Source organism: Octopus sinensis, linkage group LG6, assembly GCF_006345805.1.
Source record: "Octopus sinensis linkage group LG6, ASM634580v1, whole genome shotgun sequence".
NCBI classification, from domain to species: Eukaryota; Metazoa; Mollusca; class Cephalopoda; order Octopoda; family Octopodidae; genus Octopus; species Octopus sinensis.
The window spans coordinates 40,164,354-40,185,687 of record NC_043002.1 but is presented as its reverse complement, the minus strand read 5'-3'; the positions used below and the strand labels follow the sequence as shown (position 1 = coordinate 40,185,687).

At 36.1% G+C, this 21,334-nt stretch overlaps 1 protein-coding gene and 1 long non-coding RNA gene across 6 annotated transcripts in view; one reads left to right on the top strand and one right to left on the bottom strand.

The window, feature by feature from the left end:
- Positions 1–170: 170 nt before the first annotated feature.
- LOC115212861 (inositol-pentakisphosphate 2-kinase) overlaps positions 171–21,334 on the bottom strand; it is a 68,626-nt gene continuing 47,462 nt past the window's right edge. For all 5 annotated transcript variants that reach the window (XM_036503846.1, XM_036503845.1, XM_036503844.1 and 2 more), the window contains exons 9-15: positions 13,723–13,795; positions 12,253–12,356; positions 10,975–11,120; positions 9,023–9,161; positions 6,066–6,177; positions 3,468–3,541; positions 171–2,389 (exon numbers count right to left, since the gene is read on the bottom strand). In XM_036503846.1, the coding sequence (XP_036359739.1) occupies positions 2,218–2,389; positions 3,468–3,541; positions 6,066–6,177; positions 9,023–9,161; positions 10,975–11,120; positions 12,253–12,356; positions 13,723–13,795 (820 nt within the window). In that variant the 3' untranslated portion in view covers positions 171–2,217. The remainder of the gene's footprint in view (positions 2,390–3,467; positions 3,542–6,065; positions 6,178–9,022; positions 9,162–10,974; positions 11,121–12,252; positions 12,357–13,722; positions 13,796–21,334) is intronic.
- Positions 10,545–20,075, top strand: LOC118763891. Its single transcript, XR_004999650.1, has 2 exons — positions 10,545–10,849; positions 19,966–20,075. It is a non-coding gene; the product is annotated as an uncharacterized LOC118763891 (long non-coding RNA).

The window sequence follows — 21,334 nt, the reverse complement described above, 5'->3', positions numbered from 1 at the left end:
AGCATTAAATTATTTTAATGTTTATGGAATTATGTTTAATATCTTAAACTAAAATAATTACATAATTTTGAAATGTGTTCCAAAGTGCTAATAAATTTCTATCACAGTTTATGTAAATTTACAAATTTAAATATAACAAAAACAGCAAAAAACAAAACATTAAACCAGTGGAAAATGTCTGTAATAATTTATTCAATAAATCATTTAGGTTTTATTGGACAGCAGTAGCTTCTGAATTCAGTTTTTATTTGTCAGTTACAGTACCTGCTTGATCTTTTATAATTATGTGTGCACCAGTATTTTACTCAATAATTCTCATAATTGGCCAGTGTTGTGTAGAGTTGAAATTATGATATTTATAGAAACTGTAAAACTTCTCATTTGGTTTTGTAAATTATAGTCAATCTAAATTTACTGCCATTTCTCCCCTCCTGTTTAATTAGAATGGAAGGTATATGAACAGCATATGTTTACTGCCATTTAGACAAATGGATGTTGCTCTGCAATACCATACTACATAGCAATTCCCACTTATCAAAATGGAGGTATATATGAAAAAAATAAAATTGTGTATATATTTTTTAGGTACAAGATTATTCAAGTGTCATTGTAACTAAGCTCACTAATGGTGACTTGAAGAGGGAATCCCTGAATAAGATACTTTTAAGGTGTTCTGCTTTCATAATTAATTTTATATAACATTAATGGAAAATTAAAACTCTAAGGCATCAAAAACCTGTAATTGTCTTCTTTAACTTAATTCAGAACTTAAAAGAACTATATGAAAAATATCTTAAATGTATGTGATTTCTTGGACAGATTTTGTTACTTAAACTACTTTTTTTTTTAATCTGTTCTGAACAAAAAGCCAGCAGCATACAGTTTTGAAAGCATAGTTATTAATTTGGAAGGAAATTTGATATGCTATGTAAGATTGATCTAAATAATGTCATTTTGAAAGTGTACCACAAGATGGTTCATTAAAATTGAAAAATATTTTCAAATGAGATGGTGTTTAATACATTAATTCGACATCAGAGAAATAGATTTTATTTGGAATAATTCTGTTTCTCTCAAAAGACCACAGCCAAATAAGTTGAGTTAACAAAAAAAAAAAAAATTATGAATATCAACATTCATATGATTAAGTATAGACACAGAATGCTTTCTTGCTACTTATAGATTGCGAAAATCATCAGAAGTATATAATACTGTGATTGGAAATGTTAAATTGGAAAATGAAGTCCAGACTTCAGCATTACTCTTATTTTCATAAATATTTTTGAAGGACAAATGGTAAAAGGCAATTCTGAAAGCATAATTAACCCATATCAATCATGGGGAGGAGGAAGTCCTTACGAATGTTGGTGCAATGAATAGCAATCTTAATTCTCATTTTTGTAGGGTCCCCGCCCTTTTTTTTTTTTGTTCAATAAAATAAATGATTACCCCCCCATCCATTATATTTTGGTTTTATTAAAAAATTAATTTTATGATATATGTTCGCAACAAAGTTTTTATGCAGATGTCAAACATTTGTATGATTATCATATAGGCGAAAGGTAAAGTCAGTAATTAAATAAAAGAAACTTTCTTGAACGTATTAAAATATAGACAATTATATATAAAGTCCATACTTTAATCAAAATAATATTTTCAATCTAAAAACTGAAGCATGAACAGCATTATTCATGTCTGCCCAATTGTTTTCCTTAGGTAATATGCTATCACATAAGTTTACTGTGAGTAAAACTCAAAAATTTTAACATTGGTGTTGGGATTGCAAATTTGGTTTCATTTCAATTATTTCCATAATGCAGTGCTTTCTAACAGCAAGATTATATTAGAATTAATAATTTGTATTCAAGCACTTACAAATTATTATTATTCACTTGGGATCCAAAGGGAATAACAATGATGTTAAAAGGAGAAACTTATAATAGCAAATGAATAGCATCTCCCCATTCTATTTCTCACCAAAATATCTTCATTCTTAATTACGATGCTATATCAGTAATTCAGCAATACTGTTCCTTTCATGTAAAGTGCCTGGAATTAGACACACTGAATTCTGGGGCAATACTTTCTGCAACAAAAATTTAATTTTTTTTTTTCCTTTCCTTATTGAACGCATCAGAAAGTAATTATCTTTTTACTTCTCTTTATGTAAATTGGTTTCTCAAGTTGTTCTGAACCAAACATACATCTTTCTTTCTTTCAAGGAACAGCAAATTGTGATTTCAAGTAGGTATTAACTATAGTTTCATCTTCTTTCATATAAACGGGAATTTTTTCATATGGTTTAGGATCCAAGTCAATAATAGCCAAGGAATGCTTATAGGGCTGTCCAAAGCAGTCTGTTAAATAAGAGACACCTGACATATCCGAACTGAAAAATAAAATTAAAAGGAAAAAATATATTCAATTCTTAAAAAAAATAAAATAATAATATTACAAAAACAATGACCACAACAGGTTTAAATCAGAAGGCTATTTAAAATAATTGGTAACAATAATTCTGTATAATATTGGAATTGGAGGGCAGTACATAGTTTAGTGGTTAGGGCGTTGTACTCATGATAGTGAAATTCTGGGTTCAATTCCAAGACCTGATGATGCGTTATGTTCTTGAGCAAAACACTTTATTTTGCACTGCTCCATTGACATCTGATGTGTGGCACACAATGTTGATTTGATGAAGGGAGTGGGCTTATGTGCACTATAAACACACCATTATTTATGATCACTATAAACACACCATTATTGCAGATTGTTTTGCAAGAAATTGCAGAACTATCTTTCTCAAGCATGAAAAACTACAATTATATAATTGGAAGTAGACTGCTGTGGAGAAATGGCATAGTGCTAGGCTAAATGCATAAAATATTCAATTTCATCCTTCAATATTTCTAATTCAAATCTAGTTTTTTCCTTTTTCCAGTTCACCCCAATAACTATCTATGCATTCCAGCCTTTCTATTGTCTACATTCTGGCCAGTTTTTGACACAAATTTACATTAACCTAATTTAAGGCTTGCTATCTGTTTCATTCACAAATTACACTACTATACAAACAATGTAAACACATAACCAATCCTATAATAAAATGTTGGTGCAATGTGAGAAAGAAAATCTAATACTTAGAGTAGTGACTTTCATTGATGAGAAAAATCTTGGAGATTTTAGTATCTGAAAGAGATAATGGGATGTCATTCGACTTTTTTTTTCTTCTTTACATTCCTGTGCATTTTCTTGTAAATTTAAGGTGGCAAATATATTCAGTAAGAATTCAGTTCCTGGTTAGCTGAAATAGCAACCCAGATTGGATTCCTGATTGAAACTATTTCATTTCCTCTCTGATTGTAAGACTCTTGAGATGATATTACAATCAAATGATTCTCTCACCTGTGTAAATTTGAGATCTTTAATGAAAGGAATTTAAATAAATTAAAAAAAAAAAAAATTACCGATTATCTTGTCTCTGCATAGCAAGAATAATGGAGCAGTCTTTTACAGTTTGTGCCACAAGAAATTGTTTCACCTGCAAAAACAAAGCAAAAATATTTTTATTAATTGGATGCACCCAGTGTAAGCTATCATCACACGAGGTGCAGTAATGTTAAAGGAAGGTTAACAAGGAAAATAGCTTTTGTGTGTGGAAGATGCACAGGTACAATAAACACCAAAAATGTACAGAAAATAGATTCCATCAACTGCCAGTGGGGTAAGCTAGAGGTAGTAGATAGCTTCTGTTATCTAGGTGACCAAGTTAGTAGTGGAGGTGAATGCTCTGAGAGCATAGCTGCAAGAATAAGAACAGGCTGGGCAAAGTTCAGAGAGAGCTCCTACCTTTGCTGGCAACAACAGGTCTCTCTCTCAGAGTGAAAGGCAGATTGTATGATGCCTGTGTGTGAACAGCTATCCTTCATAGCAGTGAAACTGGCTCTGACAGCTTAGGACATGTGTGGGCTTGAAAGAAGTGCATGCAGCCAGTATGCTTCACTGGATGTGTTATATCAGTTTGCATTTTCAACAGAGTGTAAGCATCTTGAGAAAAATGTTGAGCATAAGAGGCATCAGATATGGTGTGCAAGAGAGACGACTGCTGGTATGGTCATGTGATGCATATTGATGAGGACAGCTGTGTAAAGAAGTGCCTATCTCTAACTGGAGGGAACCTGTGGTAGAGTTAGACCCAGGAAGACATGGGGTAAGGTGATGAAGCATGATCTTTGAACTTTGGGCTTCACAGAGGCAATGACTGGTGGCTGAGACCTTTGGCGATATGCTCTGCTTGAGAAGACATGTCAAACCAAGTAAAATCATAGTCATAGCTGATGCTGGTGTCATGTAAAAAGCACCTTTTGAGTGTTGGGCTGCATGGAGGCAATGACTGAGACCTATGGCATTACTTTGTGCTTGAGAAGAAGACCCATGAAGCCAAGTAAAATTGCAATTGTGGCGGATACAAGTGGCATGTAAAAGCATCCATTACACTCTCAGCTGTAGAAACCATGCCAAATCAGACTGGTGTCTGCTGCAGCCTTGGTCAAACTATTCAACCCATGCCAGCATGGACAACAAACGTTAAATGATGATGATTATGATGACATACTAACCAATAAAGGAACCTATATGCAGTCTCTTGATCTGCTAAAAATAACAGCCATATTTCTCTCAAATCACATCCTAGTCTTTAAAAGAACATATTTGACAACATAGCCACAGAAAGACAGGATGGTCAAGCAGATATGTAAAAATCTGATAAATCATAAGTTAAAAAGAATTGAATTATTAATATTTTGTGTAAGAATTTCTACATTTAATTAAACTTCATAATGGACAGATAGATCAATAACAACTAGCTCTCCAGAATTCTTTACATGTTTTCTCCATTCAACAGATTAGTCTCAGACAATGATTAACCCCAAAAGTTCTGTTAAGAAGAAAATTAAATTTTGGTGGAGGCTGTCTGGATTACCAGGCAACTCATAATGAGTTAAATACATGAATATTTACAGTACCACCACTAACAGTTGTGTCTTGCTTGTAAAGACTCTAAATAATTGAAGTCTAAGAGTTTGATTAATATTTAAAGTATCAGGCCTCAGAATTTTGATAACCATTCATAACAGTATCAAACCTGCACCTCAAAAACTAGGTTTCCATGAGAAAGGAAAAAAAATTCAGGAACAAGTGCATTCCATGTAAGTGAAAATCAGGTGCGTGCAAAGTGGAGGCTGTGCTGGTATGGGTATGTGATGCATGTCGAGATGGCTGCTGAATACAACAGTGTTGAGCACTCCAAGTTATTGGAACCTGTGGCAGAGGGAAACCAAGGAAGACCCTGGAATGAAGTGCAACTCTCAGAAGAGATGATAAAGGACCATAATAATACGTGATACTACAGAAGACCTGTCCACCAATGGAAAAATACACCTTTAAGAAGCTGTTATATATATGTTCCCCACCAACCCTACCTTCTACCTATCACCTTACATCCTCTTCCCTCCATGATTCCTATCTCTTTACTCCTCCCTGCCATCTCATTTATTATACTTGTCCTGTTGTTCTACCAATCAGCATACACACTTCGCCATTATTAACCCTTTCCTTTTCCCTTATGTGATTACTACTCGGTTACTCTCTCCATCTCCACCACCCTTTCACGACTGTAAATATGTTCCATCTTTCTCTCGGTTACCTGCCTAGAATCATTGCACACTCTTATTCTCCCTCAGTTATAGGGTCCACTTTAGGCCCTTTACATTAAAATCCAATATAATCGTATTGTATACCATCTGAAAAATATTTGTAGAAAAATTTCACGAAGAAAATAAAAATTTTAAAACCCATTTTTCTGGAAGTTATCAACGAATATCAACGAGTTGGTGGGGCACATTTGTGCAGGAATAAATATTTATGAACACAGCTTGAGAAAAAAGAAAAAGAAAAAGGCTGATCTGCTAAATGGGGACGAAGTCGGATAGAACACAAACGCACGTCTAGAGACACTCGTATACATAGCATTTGTCGAAAACGATAAAATTATGAATAAACCTCACCTTAATCATTGTATAAAGTATGTCAGAATTTCCTGCATCCTCGATGTTGTTGTTATTAGAAACCACATACCAGTTGTCCCCCCTGTAAGGACCGTCCAGGCAATACTTTTGTCTAAAAAAGAAAAAGATTCGTAAATAACCATGTTTTATTCAAAGGAAAAAAAAAACAACAAAAAATGGTACACAAATAATAACGGGGAGAATTAAAACTTTTGTGTGTTTTTTGTTGTTTAATCCCCGCAAAACCTTGATTGAACAAAGTTTTAGTCACGAAGTATCTTGTCTTTTGAAGGGTTATCTAAAGACTATATTATCAAATGTGCTATTTCTAGCAAATCAATCGACCGTGTAGGGCTCTCTCATTGACCTGTATATTTTCTGTTAATGTGTGAAATGTGACAAATATGGTGTGAACAAAACCTCTGGAACGGTAAGAGTTTCTAGATAGCACCGGTGTACAATACAGTCACAGAGTTATAGGAACAATGACACCACTTAAAACTTTGCAACCATAGTCCATAGTAAATTTGATGTAATCATCGTCATCATTTTAATATTCACTTTTCCATGCTTGCATGGGTCGGAAGGAATTTATTGAAGTAGATTTTCTATAGCTGCATGCCATTCCTGTCACCAACCCCCACCTGTTTCCAAGTAAAGTAATAATCCCTAAGTCTATCGAAAAATGAACAGCTCGGACATAGTTAAGCAGTGAACTGTAAACAAGCAACACCGTTTGAACGAGCTTTTTGTTGACAAAGATCGTGCAATATGTCAAGAAACCCAGACATACCTTTGCAGTTGACTGCAAGAAAAGAACACTTGCCCACAGCCTGTGTATTGTTTATGGTGAGTGAACACAAATGATGGGGAAATATGATTCCGTTCTCCCCCTCCCCTCTCTCATACACACGTATCAATAAGAATATTTGATAGTATACACCGTTGGGATGGTCACAATGCGCTTCCTTGCCTTCTTGTAGCTTTTGAATAAAGTCATCCCGCTGGCTAGGCAGACAGGCCAACATTACCCCCTGAATGGGACGTCAGTTCATTGCAAAGGTTATCCATTTACAGCTGAGTGAACTGGAACAACGCGAAATGAAGTGTTTTGTTCAAGAACACAGTATAACGCCAGGTTTGGGAATCGAAACCATGTTCTTACGACCGCGTGTGCAACACCTTAACCACTAGATCATGTGGCTTCACACATAAATTCATTTATTTACAAGCTTCTTCAATTTCTGTCAACCAATTTCACTCACAAGGTATTGGCAGACTCATGGCTATAGTGTACAACACCAGCTGACAATATTCCTGCTGTCGTACTGGTCCTCAAGCAACATGGTTACAAAGCAAACTTTTTAACTACACAGCCATGACTAGCCACAGGCATAGCTGTGTTGCATGTGGTTAAGAAGTCTTTCCTAATTACATGGTTTCAGGTTCAGTCCCACTGCGTAGCAGCTTTGGCAAATGTCTTCTACTACAGTCCAGATTGACCAAAGCCTTGTGAGGCATATTAAAAGAAGCCTGTTGTCTATATGTGTGTATGTTTGTCTCTTCTTGTCTTGAGATTACTCAACACCTTTAAACGAGCCTTACTGTCACACAAGTAGTGTCCATTCCCAGTCTCCTGACAAAGTGTGTGGTCATGGGGGAATATTAGCTTGCTTGGAATTAGGTGAAGGTTGGCAACATGAATGGCATCTAGCTATTGATGAATTCTGACTGACCAATGTTAAGCATGGAAAAATGGATGCTAAAACAATGATGACATGATATGGATATAAAAAAATCCCTTTACTATATATTTTTATTTAGAACTTCTTTAACCCTTTAGCACTCAGATTATTCTGTCACGCTGTTTTGAATTAATCAGGCATCGTCTTGCAGCTTTGAGATTTCATAATGTGATTGCTTATTTTTGAAGGACATTGTAGAGTAGGTGTGAGAGGCTGCATCTGGCTGGTTTGAACATATCCAGGCCTAAATAATGTACCTGTTTAACAGGTAGAATATTTAAGCCAGTTTGAATACTAAAAGGTTAATTGTTCCAGATACTGGAATGTGGCCTTGTTGGGGCACTGCTTTTGAATGTTTTCGTCAATCATATCAATGCTTCTCAAAAGGATAAATTTTCTCGTTTTTTTGTGTAAAGGTCTTATTTAGGTCTGGTTGCCTATGAGAACTGTTGATGACCTTATTCAAACAGCTGAATCTATAGTAGAATTGGAAAAGAAATTCCAAGTGTCGAAGTAAAACCTGGAATTGAAGGATCTCAAATTTAGCATGTAAGAAAACAGAAAATTGTCTAGCTCAATATGCAGAAATTGTATGCAGTGTACCAAGTGCAAACTATGGACACACAAGAGGTGCAGTGGTATCATAGGCTGGTTAATGGAAAAAGTAGACTTTGTCCGTGGCAGATGCTGAGTAGCAACAAGCACTAAGAGTGTATCGGAAATAGCTTTCAAATAAAGGCTAGAATAAAAACAGGCTGGGAAAATTTGAGAGAGCTGTTATCTCTGTTGGTGACAAAAGGTTTCTCTCCCAAAGTGAAAGGCAGATTGTATGGTGCATTCAACCATAGATATCATACCAAAGTATACATTGGAACATAATACAGTCCTTTGACTAGTCTGACCCTGTCAAACTGATCAACCCATCAATCTATGCCAGCATGGAAAATGGATGTTAAAAGATGATGATATATATTGGGCATCTGCCAACCAAATTTCACTCATGGTATTGGCAAACCCAAAGTGTAGAGATGATGTCCTAAAGTGCCATGCAATGGGATTCAACTCAAAATCACATCATTTCGAAGTAAACCACATAGCCACTCATTCAAACCTGTACCCATATAAATATACTCTTTTTGCTTTTATCAAAAATTTAGACTATCTAGAAAACAGAATAGAACATAGCCAAAAATGTAGTGTTTTTTTCCTCACCTATCTTCAGGATGCTTTTGAAAATGCTTTTGCAATTGTTGATAAAGAGGGTAAATTCCTTCTATATCCAAATCATCCAAATACTGAACTGAAAGTATTTTCTCGAGAATGCAACCAGGTGGAAAGTAGTAATCCGTGTCTGTAAATATTCAATGTAAAACATAAGGTCATAGTGTGCAAAATATCAAACAACAAAAAGTAATTAGGATCAAATATCAAAGACAAATGTTATCAGGCTCAAAGGAAAAGTAGGTAAGAAAGTTCAAAAGCAAAAGTGATGATTAGGTTCAGAAAACAAACTCAAGTGTTTTATACTTAAACAAACTTTTTAAATATGTACATCAACATAATATATGTGAGAAAAACTGTTGTATCCTTTGTGGGTTGCCATAAAAGAAGAATGACATATACACAACAAAGTAAGAACAATATACCTATTGTCAGCACATTACAGTAAGAGTAGTGAATCTTTAGTTAGCATGCCACAGCAAGCATAGGGTATTGTTCTTTACACATGTCACAGCAACTGTAGCATATGCTTCACATTTCACAGCAAGTGTAGTGTGGTCTTAAAATGTCAAAACAAATGCAGTGCATTTACAGTTGACACACCACAGCAAATAAGATGGTTGTCTCTCATAGTCCAAGATGGCTCTGCAATTTCTTGCTGAGCAGCCTGCACAACTGATTTGTTTATAGTGATCAAATGTATGTGTTGTACATTAGCTCTCTCTTCTTTCGTCAAATTGATATTAATTGAAGAAGTGCATGGTGTATCACATGTCAGGTGTTGAAATAATTGCAGAGCAATATGAGAACGTTTTTGCTCAAGAACACAATGTACCACCTGTCCAAGAACTGAAACCACTATCTCACAATCATGAGTGCAACAACCTAACCACTAAGCCATCAGCCCTTGACACAGCAAGTATAGCTTGTTCTTAGTTAATGTCTCAGCATGTGTAGCTTGCCAACAGCAAGTATAGTGTGTCCTTAGCATGTCACAGTGTACCTATAGTCAACATGACACAGCAGGTGTAGTGTATCTGCAGTCAGAACATCACAGTATATGTATGCAGTGTGTATTTATTCAACTCATTACAACATGTCTATACATAACAGAAAGAACAGAAACTACTTAACTAAGAAACAAGAGGACATGATCAAGCTCAAGATTTAACCTTTAACACACTGCATTTTCTCTGTCCTGTTATTACAGGGGAGAAAACTCATACAGTGACATGATGCACCTACAGTGTGTTTAAGGTTAATATCTTTTCACGTTTTGTTATGGCTTTGTCAGAGATGGTAAGGTTGTGCTCATGGATAGCAGTGACAGTGGTAATGGGGAACTAAAAAAAGGTAGCCATGGAATGCTTTTTACCAGCTCAGGAAAATAAAATATTTACCATACCCCTAGTTTCTTTGGTCTAATATTCATGTTTTCAAGTTTCTACTAAACATGGTCATGTTGCTCGTATTGTAAGAAGATTATGCTTTATTTGTTTGCTGTTTTGAATTCTCCCTCCTGCTTCTTCCATTGGTAAATCACATCAGTAGTGTGATAGCCTAATTTAGTTTATGTTTCCTTTATACATTTGTCTTACAGGACTGAAAACGTTTTATGATACCAGTGAAGGCCTGGTAGTTCTGAAACTTAAAGTGTGAAAAAGCAACAAATTCCACATTATTGATATGAGAAGTCAATATTTCACAGTACATGGTCTTGCCACACGACTGCCATTGGTAAACAAACAAACACAGCAGCAAGGATAGTGTAGCTGCAGCAGAGTTTAACTTCTCAACTAGCATCATGGAAGATGCATGGTAATTTTCAAGTTTTTTTTTTCTAAAACAAACCAAGTAAGTCTCCTATGCCACAAAATACAGTAATTAACTGACAGTTTACCAAAAATTAATGATCACTTGTCTGAAAAACATTGGTTAGTTACCTTCGTCTGGTGTACTTCTGTAACTGCTATTAAGACACCGCTGAGATTGGTTTTGGCTTTTCTGTGAGATATAGTGTACTGGAGTACATGTATCCATTGGGTAGTGCAAGGCATCAACAACAAGGTTAATAAAGACATCTAAACAACTGAAAGAAGAATAAAGCACTCATTAGTAATTGAATTAACCCTTTAGCATTCAGATTTCTCTATCAAATGTAATACTTATTTATTCATATTGTTTTGAATTAATCATGCATTACCTTGTTGCTCTGAGATTTTGATGATGTGATTGCTTATTTTAAGAATAACATTAATGCATAGGTATAAGAGGCCAAGATCTAGCTGATTTGAACATAAAACAGGTAGAATATTTTGGCCAGATATGGTTGGTTTAAATGCTAAAAGATTAAAACAGCTATATAGTCATATCTATCATTGCTGACATAGATCTATGTCAAAGCCACCTTATAACTTTGTAGATTAGTTTCCATTAACATTTTATAGTGGTCACGTTTTACACTGTTTTGCTCACAGGAGTTCAAACCAACATAGAGGTAGAGATATGAGTCCAGTTGTAAATTAAAGCAGCTAAAAACCTCATGCTAGAAACTTCAGTAAGTTCACAAATGTGAGAGTAATACTTTGATGTGAGTCTTAATTCACCTTTAGTTCTGTACAGTAATGCTAGTCTTTGGGGTGTAACTTTTGCACCATTAAGTATGTGATGTGGTCAAGAAAGGTCAGATTACAACAAACACAGCAGAAAGAATAGTGTAGCAGCAACTCTAATTATATTTTAATTGTTGTTTGTCCAACACAAGAGAGGATGAAGTACAAAATTATTTCTCATAATATGAACAGAGTTGTTTCATTGTGTTAGACTGTCATGTCTCCACTGGAGGTATTTTCAAGGTCTCTGTTTATAGAAGCAGCACAGGTCTGACTGTGAGGTGTCAAGGTTGTCTATGAATAATTGCCTATGTATATATGTTAACGACAAGTGAAGAATACCATCATCCACATGGAATAGACTGTGAAGAGGTGATGGCAAACAGGTTGTTAATGTAACAAAAGAAAAAAACAAAGTGTTGGGACATAATCTTGTAGTACTTATAAATATTTTACAAAGCTCATCTAAAATCTTGATTATTTTGAAAATAAAATTAGTCTGTTTCATAGACAGTTAATGTTATGTTCTGGTATTTATTCATTTTAAATATTGCACAATGTTAACAAGTTGATAAAATAATTCATAGAAAAACAAATATAAATATTCACCTCATATTAGCATTTTCAGCATTTTGAACTTGTTCACCTAAAAAATCTCCTAAAATTTCTGAAAGATCTTCTTTTACATATTCACTATAAACTTCTACTCCATTCTGAAATATAAAATGAGTTTCACAAGTTGTTTTAAGTGGCTAATTTGACCTGGTTTTTACATTGATACAGCATAGGAAATCAATTTGATTAAATTGACCCAGTGCTTGAACGGTATTTTATTTTATTGATTCAGGAAAGATGAAAAACTAAAGTCAACTTCAGTGGGATTTGAACTCATGACCATAAAGGCACATAACTACAATCACCATAACAAAATGTCTTTGTTGCTACAGTGGCAGCAAAAAAAAAAAAGGCAATTTTTCATAATTGTTATCTAACTTTTGAAATAGCGGATGCTAAATACTTAAGATCATTTCACTCAATTGTTTATAGCATCAAGACAAATATTTTTGATAGCTATTTTAACAAAATCTCTCCATATGTTAGACATACAACTGACATATACTATGATCTGCTAAATTAACACACACATTTGAATGGTACCCACTCACTAGATCATTGCAAGCCTACTGTGAGTGAGTGAGAGAGAGAGAGATTTTACTTCACTATTTTTGCACCTTTCCTTGTCATCTATGTGCTTGCATGGATTGGAAGGAATTTGTTGATGCAGATTTTCTATGGCTGGGTGCCCTTCCTTTTGCTACCTACAAGTAAGGTAATATTTTTCCACAGCTTGATGACATGTTTCACATAATATATATAAAGGTGCAGGAGTGGCTGTGTGGTAAGTAGCTTCCTTACCAACCACATGGTTTCAGGTTCAGTCCCACTGTGTGGCACCTTGGGCAAGTGTCTTCTACTATAGTGTTGGGTTGACCAAAGCCTTGTGAGTGGATCTGGTAGATGGAAACTGAAAGAAGCCCGTCGTACATATATATATATGTGTGTGTGTGTGTTTGTCCCCGCAACATCACTTAACAACCAATGGTATGTTTAAGTCCCTGTAACTTAGTGGTTCAGCAAAAGAGACCTACAGAATAAGTACTAGGCTTACAAAGAATAAGTTCTGGGTTCAATTTGCTCAACTAAAGGCAGTGCACCAGCATGGCCACAGTCAAATGACTGAAACAAATAAAAGAATATGTATATATATGTGTGTGTGTGTGTTATACTGTGTGCTATGCATACATTTTTGGTTATCATTGCTGTCTTTCTTTACTTGTTGCTGCTTTCTGTCTTCTCTTTTACCCTTTTCTGAGAAGTAGTGCAACTGAGTGCTGTATACAATAAGCTCATATATATATATGTGTGTGTGCATGGAAAGACAGAGAAAAGGAAGACTGATAGATAGAAAGAGATATAGAGATACAACAAAAGATAATATTTGAGAAGTATTTATTATAAATTCAACAAAGCATTGAAGATCAAGCATTCAGAAAATAATTATCAAAAAAATGAACTCACCTTACATATTTTTAAGTTATTCTGTGGTGTATTTAGTAATTCATGGATTGCATGACGGACTCGTGATGGGTTTCTGTAAGTAATTATTATAAGGAGTTAATTATGAAAACATAAGTATTTTATACACATACATAGTTATGCATAGTTTGTAGACAAATACAAATACATATTCATTCAAATACAAATTAATAGGATTACATTTTCATATTATGATTTCATTCATTCAGTTTCTTGATTAATTAGACAGGCTACTCTGACTGAACAAAACTGAGGATGGAAAATTTAATACTATTGAACTTGCTATTCAGCATTTACATATGTCCCACAAAATAAATGAAGGCTAAATATATATATATATATATATATATATATATCAATATACATGCACACAAACAGTATTGATAAATTGCAGAAATTGTATGCTAAACATTGAAGAGATATATCAAGATTATATATGTTTCAACAAGCAATTATGTAATCTTGGCAGCTAGTTTAAAGAAACACGTGTATGTTTTATAAAGCATAAAATACCATATACGTTTTCTGTATTTTATTATTATACTACTAGCAGTATCGCCCGGCGTTGCTCGGGTTTGTAAGGGAAATAACTATATAAGCATTTTTAGAGAGTTATAGCAAAAAAATGCATTAAAAAGTGATGGTAATTTTTTTTTTAAATCGTTGACTCAGTGTCTTCAAGCCATGAAGTCGTTGTTCTAAAAGAATGCTGGTCTCCTTGACAATGCTTTACGACGTTGATTTCCTTACACTCCCTTCCCCACAGCTTCACGAGGGAGAAGCAGACAGGTGCAGATGTGAGCGTGGACGCCAACTCCGCCGCCATCGACACACGAAAAATTATGCATTAAAATGGAATAAAAAATGATGTTAAATTATTTTTAAAATCGTAGACGCGCGCTAATACCCAGACGGGCTCAATATGAATCACGACTATAAGATACCCGAATTTGGTTAAACTGCACCGCAAAATGTGGGAGTAGTTAGGAATCTAAATTGAAGGGGACAGACACTCACACAACTACAGTTTTATATATATAGATTACATGGCTTGTATCTTTTGATGCCCCACATTGTATTACATTGGGTAAAGGAGTGGAGTGTAGGATGTACTATTTAACCTTGCTAGCCTTGTCTGGCACCTGTGTCGGTGGCACATAAAAACACCATCCGAGCGTGGCCGTTCGCCAGCTTCGTCTGGCACCTGTGTCGGTGGCACATAAAAACACCATCCGAGCGTGGCCGTTCGCCAGCCTCGTCTGGCACCTGTGTCGGTGGCACATAAAATCACCCACTACACTCTCGGAGTGGTTGGCGTTAGGAAGGGCATCCAGCTGTAGAAACACTGCCAGATCTGACTGGCCTGGTGCAGCCTTCGGGCTCCCCAGACCCCAGTTGAACCGTCCAACCCATGCTAGCATGGAAAGCGGACGTTAAATGATGATGATGATGATGATATATATATAAAACATTATTCATTCAAAGCTGAGCCTGCACAATTCATACCAGTGTGAAACCATAATAATACACACACAAATATAATTTTGTATCGACAAATGACAAGAACTCGATGAATTTAGTAGTGATATTCAGTTATTAAAGTTCTATTTCACTGCAATGCACATGCCTCTCCCTTACACATACTCCGAGACCCAAATGAGTGTGCTTGTGTATGCCAGTGTGGTTAAATAGTTGATGCTCGTGAGGTCTAGGTTTAATCCCACTTCATAACCTCAGGTCAACTGGAGCCATGTGAGTGCAACTGTGTAGAGGGAAACTGTATGAAAGCCTGTTGAATGGTCAGTAATAATTCAAATGGCCAGCTTTATTATGTATCCTGTCATTATGTTGCTGGCATGGTAGTGTGGTTATTCTTTTCTTCTATTCTTTTACTTGTTTCAGTCATTTGACTGCGGCCATGCTGGAGCACCGCCTTCAGTTGAGCAAATCGACCCCAGGACTTATTCTTTGTAAGCCTAGTACTTATTCTACTGGTTGGGGGGACAAACACAGCACACAAACACATACACACACATATATATATATCTCTCTCTATATAAACGGCAGTTTGTCTGTGCGTTTTCTGTGTGTCTGTTTTCTCGTACCCTCACTCTGACCACGGCTTTCAACCGATTCTGATGAAACTTGACACACACATAGCCCAATGTCATAATTCAAAACTAACGCAGCGAAAATTTTGAAAAGTTCCCCCAGTTCTGAAAAAAATCGATAAATTCGACATGGGATCGAGAATCAGAAACCCAAACCACAGACCGTCTAGGGGACGCAACTCCACCTTTTTTAACTCTCAAAAAAAATTTACCATCATTTTTTTGCTATTTTTTGGCTATAACTCTCTAAAAATGCTTTATAGTTATTTCCCTTACAAACCTGAGCAACGCCGGGCGATACTGCTAGTATATACATATATACAACGGGCTTCTTTCAGTTTCCGTCTACCAAATGCACTCACAAGGTTTTGGTCGGCCCAAGGCTATAGTAGAAGACACTTGCCCAAAGTGCCACACAGTGGGACTGAACCCGGAACCATGTGGCTGGTAAGCAAGCTACTTACCACACAGCCACTCCTACGCCTATGCAAGAGTTTCAGCCTCACTGTGTGGCACTTTCAGCAAGCGTCTTTTGTTATAATAATGATAACAATAATAATATTTTCTACTATAGGCACAAGGCCTGAAATTTTGGGAGAGGGGACTAGTTGATTTCATCGACCCCAGTGTTTCACAGGTACTTAATTTATCAATCCCGAAAGAATGAAAGGCAAAGTTGACCTCTGTGGAATTTGAACTCAGAATGTAGCGGCAGGCAAAATACTGCCAAGTAGTTCATCCAGTATGCAAATGATTCAGCCAGCTCATAGCCTTAATCTTATAATTCTGCCTGTCATTGTGCTCCTTAGCCTGTTGGTAATGCTTTCACGGGATTAGAAAAGAAGAGGGAGAGAGAAGCATTCATTATGTGAGGTAGAGGGAATGCAATTGTAACACTTTCGCAGGATTAGTTGAAGGGAAAGAGAGGAGAAAGAAAAAAAGAGAAAAAAAGGACAAGGTGAAGAGTGAGACAGAAAGGAGAAAGAAGCATCCATGATGTGAGGTGGGGTAGCATAATATATATTACGTGATTGAAAAAGTTAGCTGAAGGTAGAGAAGGAGAGTTAAAAATATAAGTGGTGATGTTCTGTTGGGGAGAGGAAGAGAGGGGGAGAGCAAGATGAGGATGGTGGTGGAAGTAGTGGTGATTGGATAGTGAAAAGTGTATTTTTTTAAAAACTGAACCAAGTTTTTTATATTGCCTATCACTTAATTCATGCGCACAAGTGCAATTCCGTAAAATATTCAAGCTTATTTAACGTGGCACATATATGCAATTTAACTAAAGGTTGCATCATATGCATGGGATTTTTTGTGTGTTTATGGGAAGGGTGAATATTTATTTTATGAGTACTGTGTATTAAGTCTATAAAATTGTGCATAAAGTATATAAAGTGCATAAAGTAATCATCATATTCCAATTTCCTTCACTTTTCAATGAGTAGCAGATGAGCGACAATCTTTTCATACAGATACAACACATGCTATGCTTTCAGGTTTTTTGGATAAAGTTTTCAGAAATAACCATGAGAGAAAAGTTGGACTTAAGAAGCATCAGGTGTGGTGTGCAAGAGAGATGACTGCACTGGTATGGTCATGTATTGTCAACAGATGAGGACAGCTGTGTGAAAAAGTGTCACACCTTAGCAGTAGAGGTAATCTGTGGAAGAAGCAGACCCAGGAAGACCTGGGATGAGGTGGTGAAGCATCACTTTCGAACATTAGGCCTTACTGAAGCAATGACAAATAACTGAGACCTTTGGAGATATGCTGTGCTTGAGAAGACCTAGCAAGCCAAGTGATACCGTGACTGTGGACTATGCCAGTGCAGCATAACCAGCCCATTTAAGAGTACTCTTCAATCACTGGGCAATAAACTGCGCTTGCAAAGACCTGTTGAGGCAAGTAAAATTGTTGTCGTGGCCAATGACAGTACCATCTGATTGGCACCTGTGCCAGTGGTACTTTAAAAGCACCATTCAAGTGTGGTTGATGCCAGCACCGCCTGACTGGCCCTCGTGCCAGTGGCATGTAAAACTCACCCACTACACTCTTGGAGTGGTAGGCGTTAGGAAGGGCATCCAGCTGTAGAAATTTTGCCAGATTGGATTGGGGCCTGGTACAACCTTCTGGCTTGCCAGCCCTCAGTCAAACCATCCAATCCATGCCAGCATGGAAAGCAGACGTTAAACAACAATGATGATGATGATGATGATGTGACTGGGAAGCAAACTTCTTAACCACACAACTATGCCTGCAGCTAGTATGGAAAATCAGAAAAGAAAGACATGGGATTGATATTGAACACATCAGGAGGGCATCATCAACTGTAGAAGTATTTGCAAATGAAGAAGTTGAGATTGTGCAGTAATTAATATTACACTAGGTCATTGATCTCTATATCAGAGAACAAATATTTATCATAGCTATATTAAAAACCCAAATATGTCCTAACATCTACTTTCTTCAACTAGTAATTGTGGTATTGTCATATCCATAATTAACTTTAAGTTTTGTTATACAAGTTTTAACATATCATAAACAAGTGCAAGCTAAGTTTGTAAGTTTTTCTCTCTCTAATATATATACATACATACATATATATATATATATATGTGTGTGTGTGTGTGTGAGTGTGTGTGTGTGTGTAAATATAAATGTTTATGTGTGTGTGTGTATATATATATACAAACACACACACATATACTTGCATATATGGGTACAGGATGCCACCAACGGTACAAACAACATGGAATACGTAAACAAATGAGTTAAATACATAAACAACAAGAAAATATGGGAAACAAGACAAGTACGCACAGAGAAAAGACCCTTCATTTCAAGTATTCAACAACAATATGAGTCTTCAAAGACAGTTGCTCCCATAAATACTAAAAAGAATTTAGGATTTATGGAGGGTCCTACCCCTCCCTCCTTCAGTTTTCTGTCTGTCTGTCTCTCTATTCTCCTCTTTCTCTTTTCCCTCTCTGTCATTGCTCACACATGACCATCGTCCATGTTTCTTCTATCTTTTCTCTTTCCAAAAAAAGAATGTTTCCCCCCAGCATTCACTATTTTCCTCTCATTCTGGTCTAATGACCCTCCATGTTTGTTTCCATTTGGTTTCCTTGTATGTCTCCATTGTCATGTTTATGTTCCCAACTTTGACTCTCCATAAATCCTAAATATTATTTTAGAATTAATGGGAGCAACTGTCTTTGAAGACTCATACTGTCACTGAATGCACGAAATGAAGAGTAGATAGACAGCCACCAACTGATGAAGGGTCCTTTCTCTGTGTTTACCTATCCTGTTTTCCATTTTCTCTTGTTGTTTACGTATTTAACTAATTTGTTTCCGTATTTCATGTTGTTTGAACAGTTGGTGACGTCCTTTACCCATATATGCATGTATATATATATATATTATGTTATTTATCAGGAATGGCTACTGTGTGGCACCTTGGGCAAGTGTCTTTTACTATAGCCTAGGGCTGACCAAAGCTTTGTGATGGAAACTGAAAGAAGCCTGTCATATTTATGTATGTATATATATATATATATATATATATATATATATATATATATATATATATATATATATATATGCGTGTGTGTGTGTGTATTTGTCCCCCCCAACATCACTTGACAACTGATGCTGGTGTGTTTACGTCCCCATAACTTAGTGGTTCAGCAAAAAGAGAACGACAGAAGGCGGTGCTCCAGCATGGCTGCAGTCAAATGACTGAAACAAGTAAAAGAGTGTATATATATATATATATATATATGAGATCCTAAGGAGGATATAACAAAAGATCAGGATGACTGACTGGTGATGTGTGGCTCTCAAGAAGACCTACTTCAGCACTGTGTATGTGTGTGCATATATATATATATATATATATATATAAGATCCTAAAGAGGATATGACAAATGATCAGAATGACTGACTGGTGATGTGTGGTTCTCAAGGCCTACTTCAGCACTTTGTATGAGTGTATACACACACACATATTGTTATATTTTGGGATGGTCATTATTGTTTTCTCTTGCCAAATAAACATGATGCTCTATATATTCCTTCTTTACTTCTGATTTATTATTTATGATTTTAGAAAGACAGAATGGACTAAACAGAACAGGAAGGGGCACATGGGATGGAGAGACACTGAAGAGGTCACAGGAAGTGTGACGAAAAATTTCCAGACAAAGGAATAAAATAGAAGCAAAAATAAATCCGAAGTAAAGACTCAATATAGAGTGCATGTCTTTACTTGGAAAAAAATAATTACCATCCTCAAATATAACAATATCTGTTCCTACACATGATTTCACATCAGGGATCTTGCAAAACAAACACACACACATATCTACAAATTGTAGGAGTTCCAACTAGATTAAATCTCCAGTGGTTTAAATGCACAAGCCTCTGATATCCAAGTGGCTAAAAAATGTCAGTAGAAGAGGCACCCAGGAACAATGACTTTGATGCTGCCTGATCCAGCCTCCCTTAGAGTGTAAAAAGTTAAAGGCTGGAACTCTTGCCTCAGTTGGTTTTTTTCCTCTGAAGACCTTCAGCTGTTTAGCTCTCTTGAGAGATTCTTACCATATATATATATATATATATATGAATAAATGGGCATCTCACCCTATCTCCTCATATCATCTGCTTCCACATATCATCTCTCTCTCACTGCAATTCAGCCTTGATACCCTTTTATTTATCCTGCTACAGGTATCATTTCGATTGTTAGCCAGGTGTGGCCATGTGGTAAGAAGTCTGCTTTCTAGCTACATGGTTCTGGATTCAATCCCACTGCATGGCACCTTGAGCAAGTGTCTTCTACTAGAGTCTTGGGCCAACAAAAACCTTGTGAGTGGGTTTGGTAAATGGAAACTGAAAGAAGCCCTTAGTACATGTATATATATTAATATATCTATGGGTGTGTGTATTTATGTCTGTCTTTGTACCCTGACATTCCTTGATAACTGGTGTTGGTGTGCTTACATCCCCGTAACTTAGCAGTTTGGCAAAAAAACCTGACAGTATAAGTACCAGTAACTAAAAGTTCTTCAAGGCATCACCCAGCATGGCCACAGTGAAATGACTGAAACAAGTAAAAGAAAACAATTGCAGCGTGGAAGGTGTTTGTAAGCCATTTAAGAAACACACAAAAGCCGTTCGATTCACTTCAACATTTAAGTTTAATTTGTCAAAATATTTTCGTTGCTAAAATCCGCGACCTGTTCACTGACAAAAATCCGATGCAGCACGGATTTTGGTAAGTGAACAGGTCGCGGTCTTAAAGCGACAAAAATATTTTGACAAATTAAACTTAAATGTTGAAGTGAATCGAACGGCTTTTGTGTGTTTCTTAAATGGCTTACAAACACCTTCCATGCTGCAATTGTTTTCGTTTCAGCACACGATCTCAGAACAAATCACTTGCTATGCAAGTACATCTCTGTAAATAAAAGATAAAA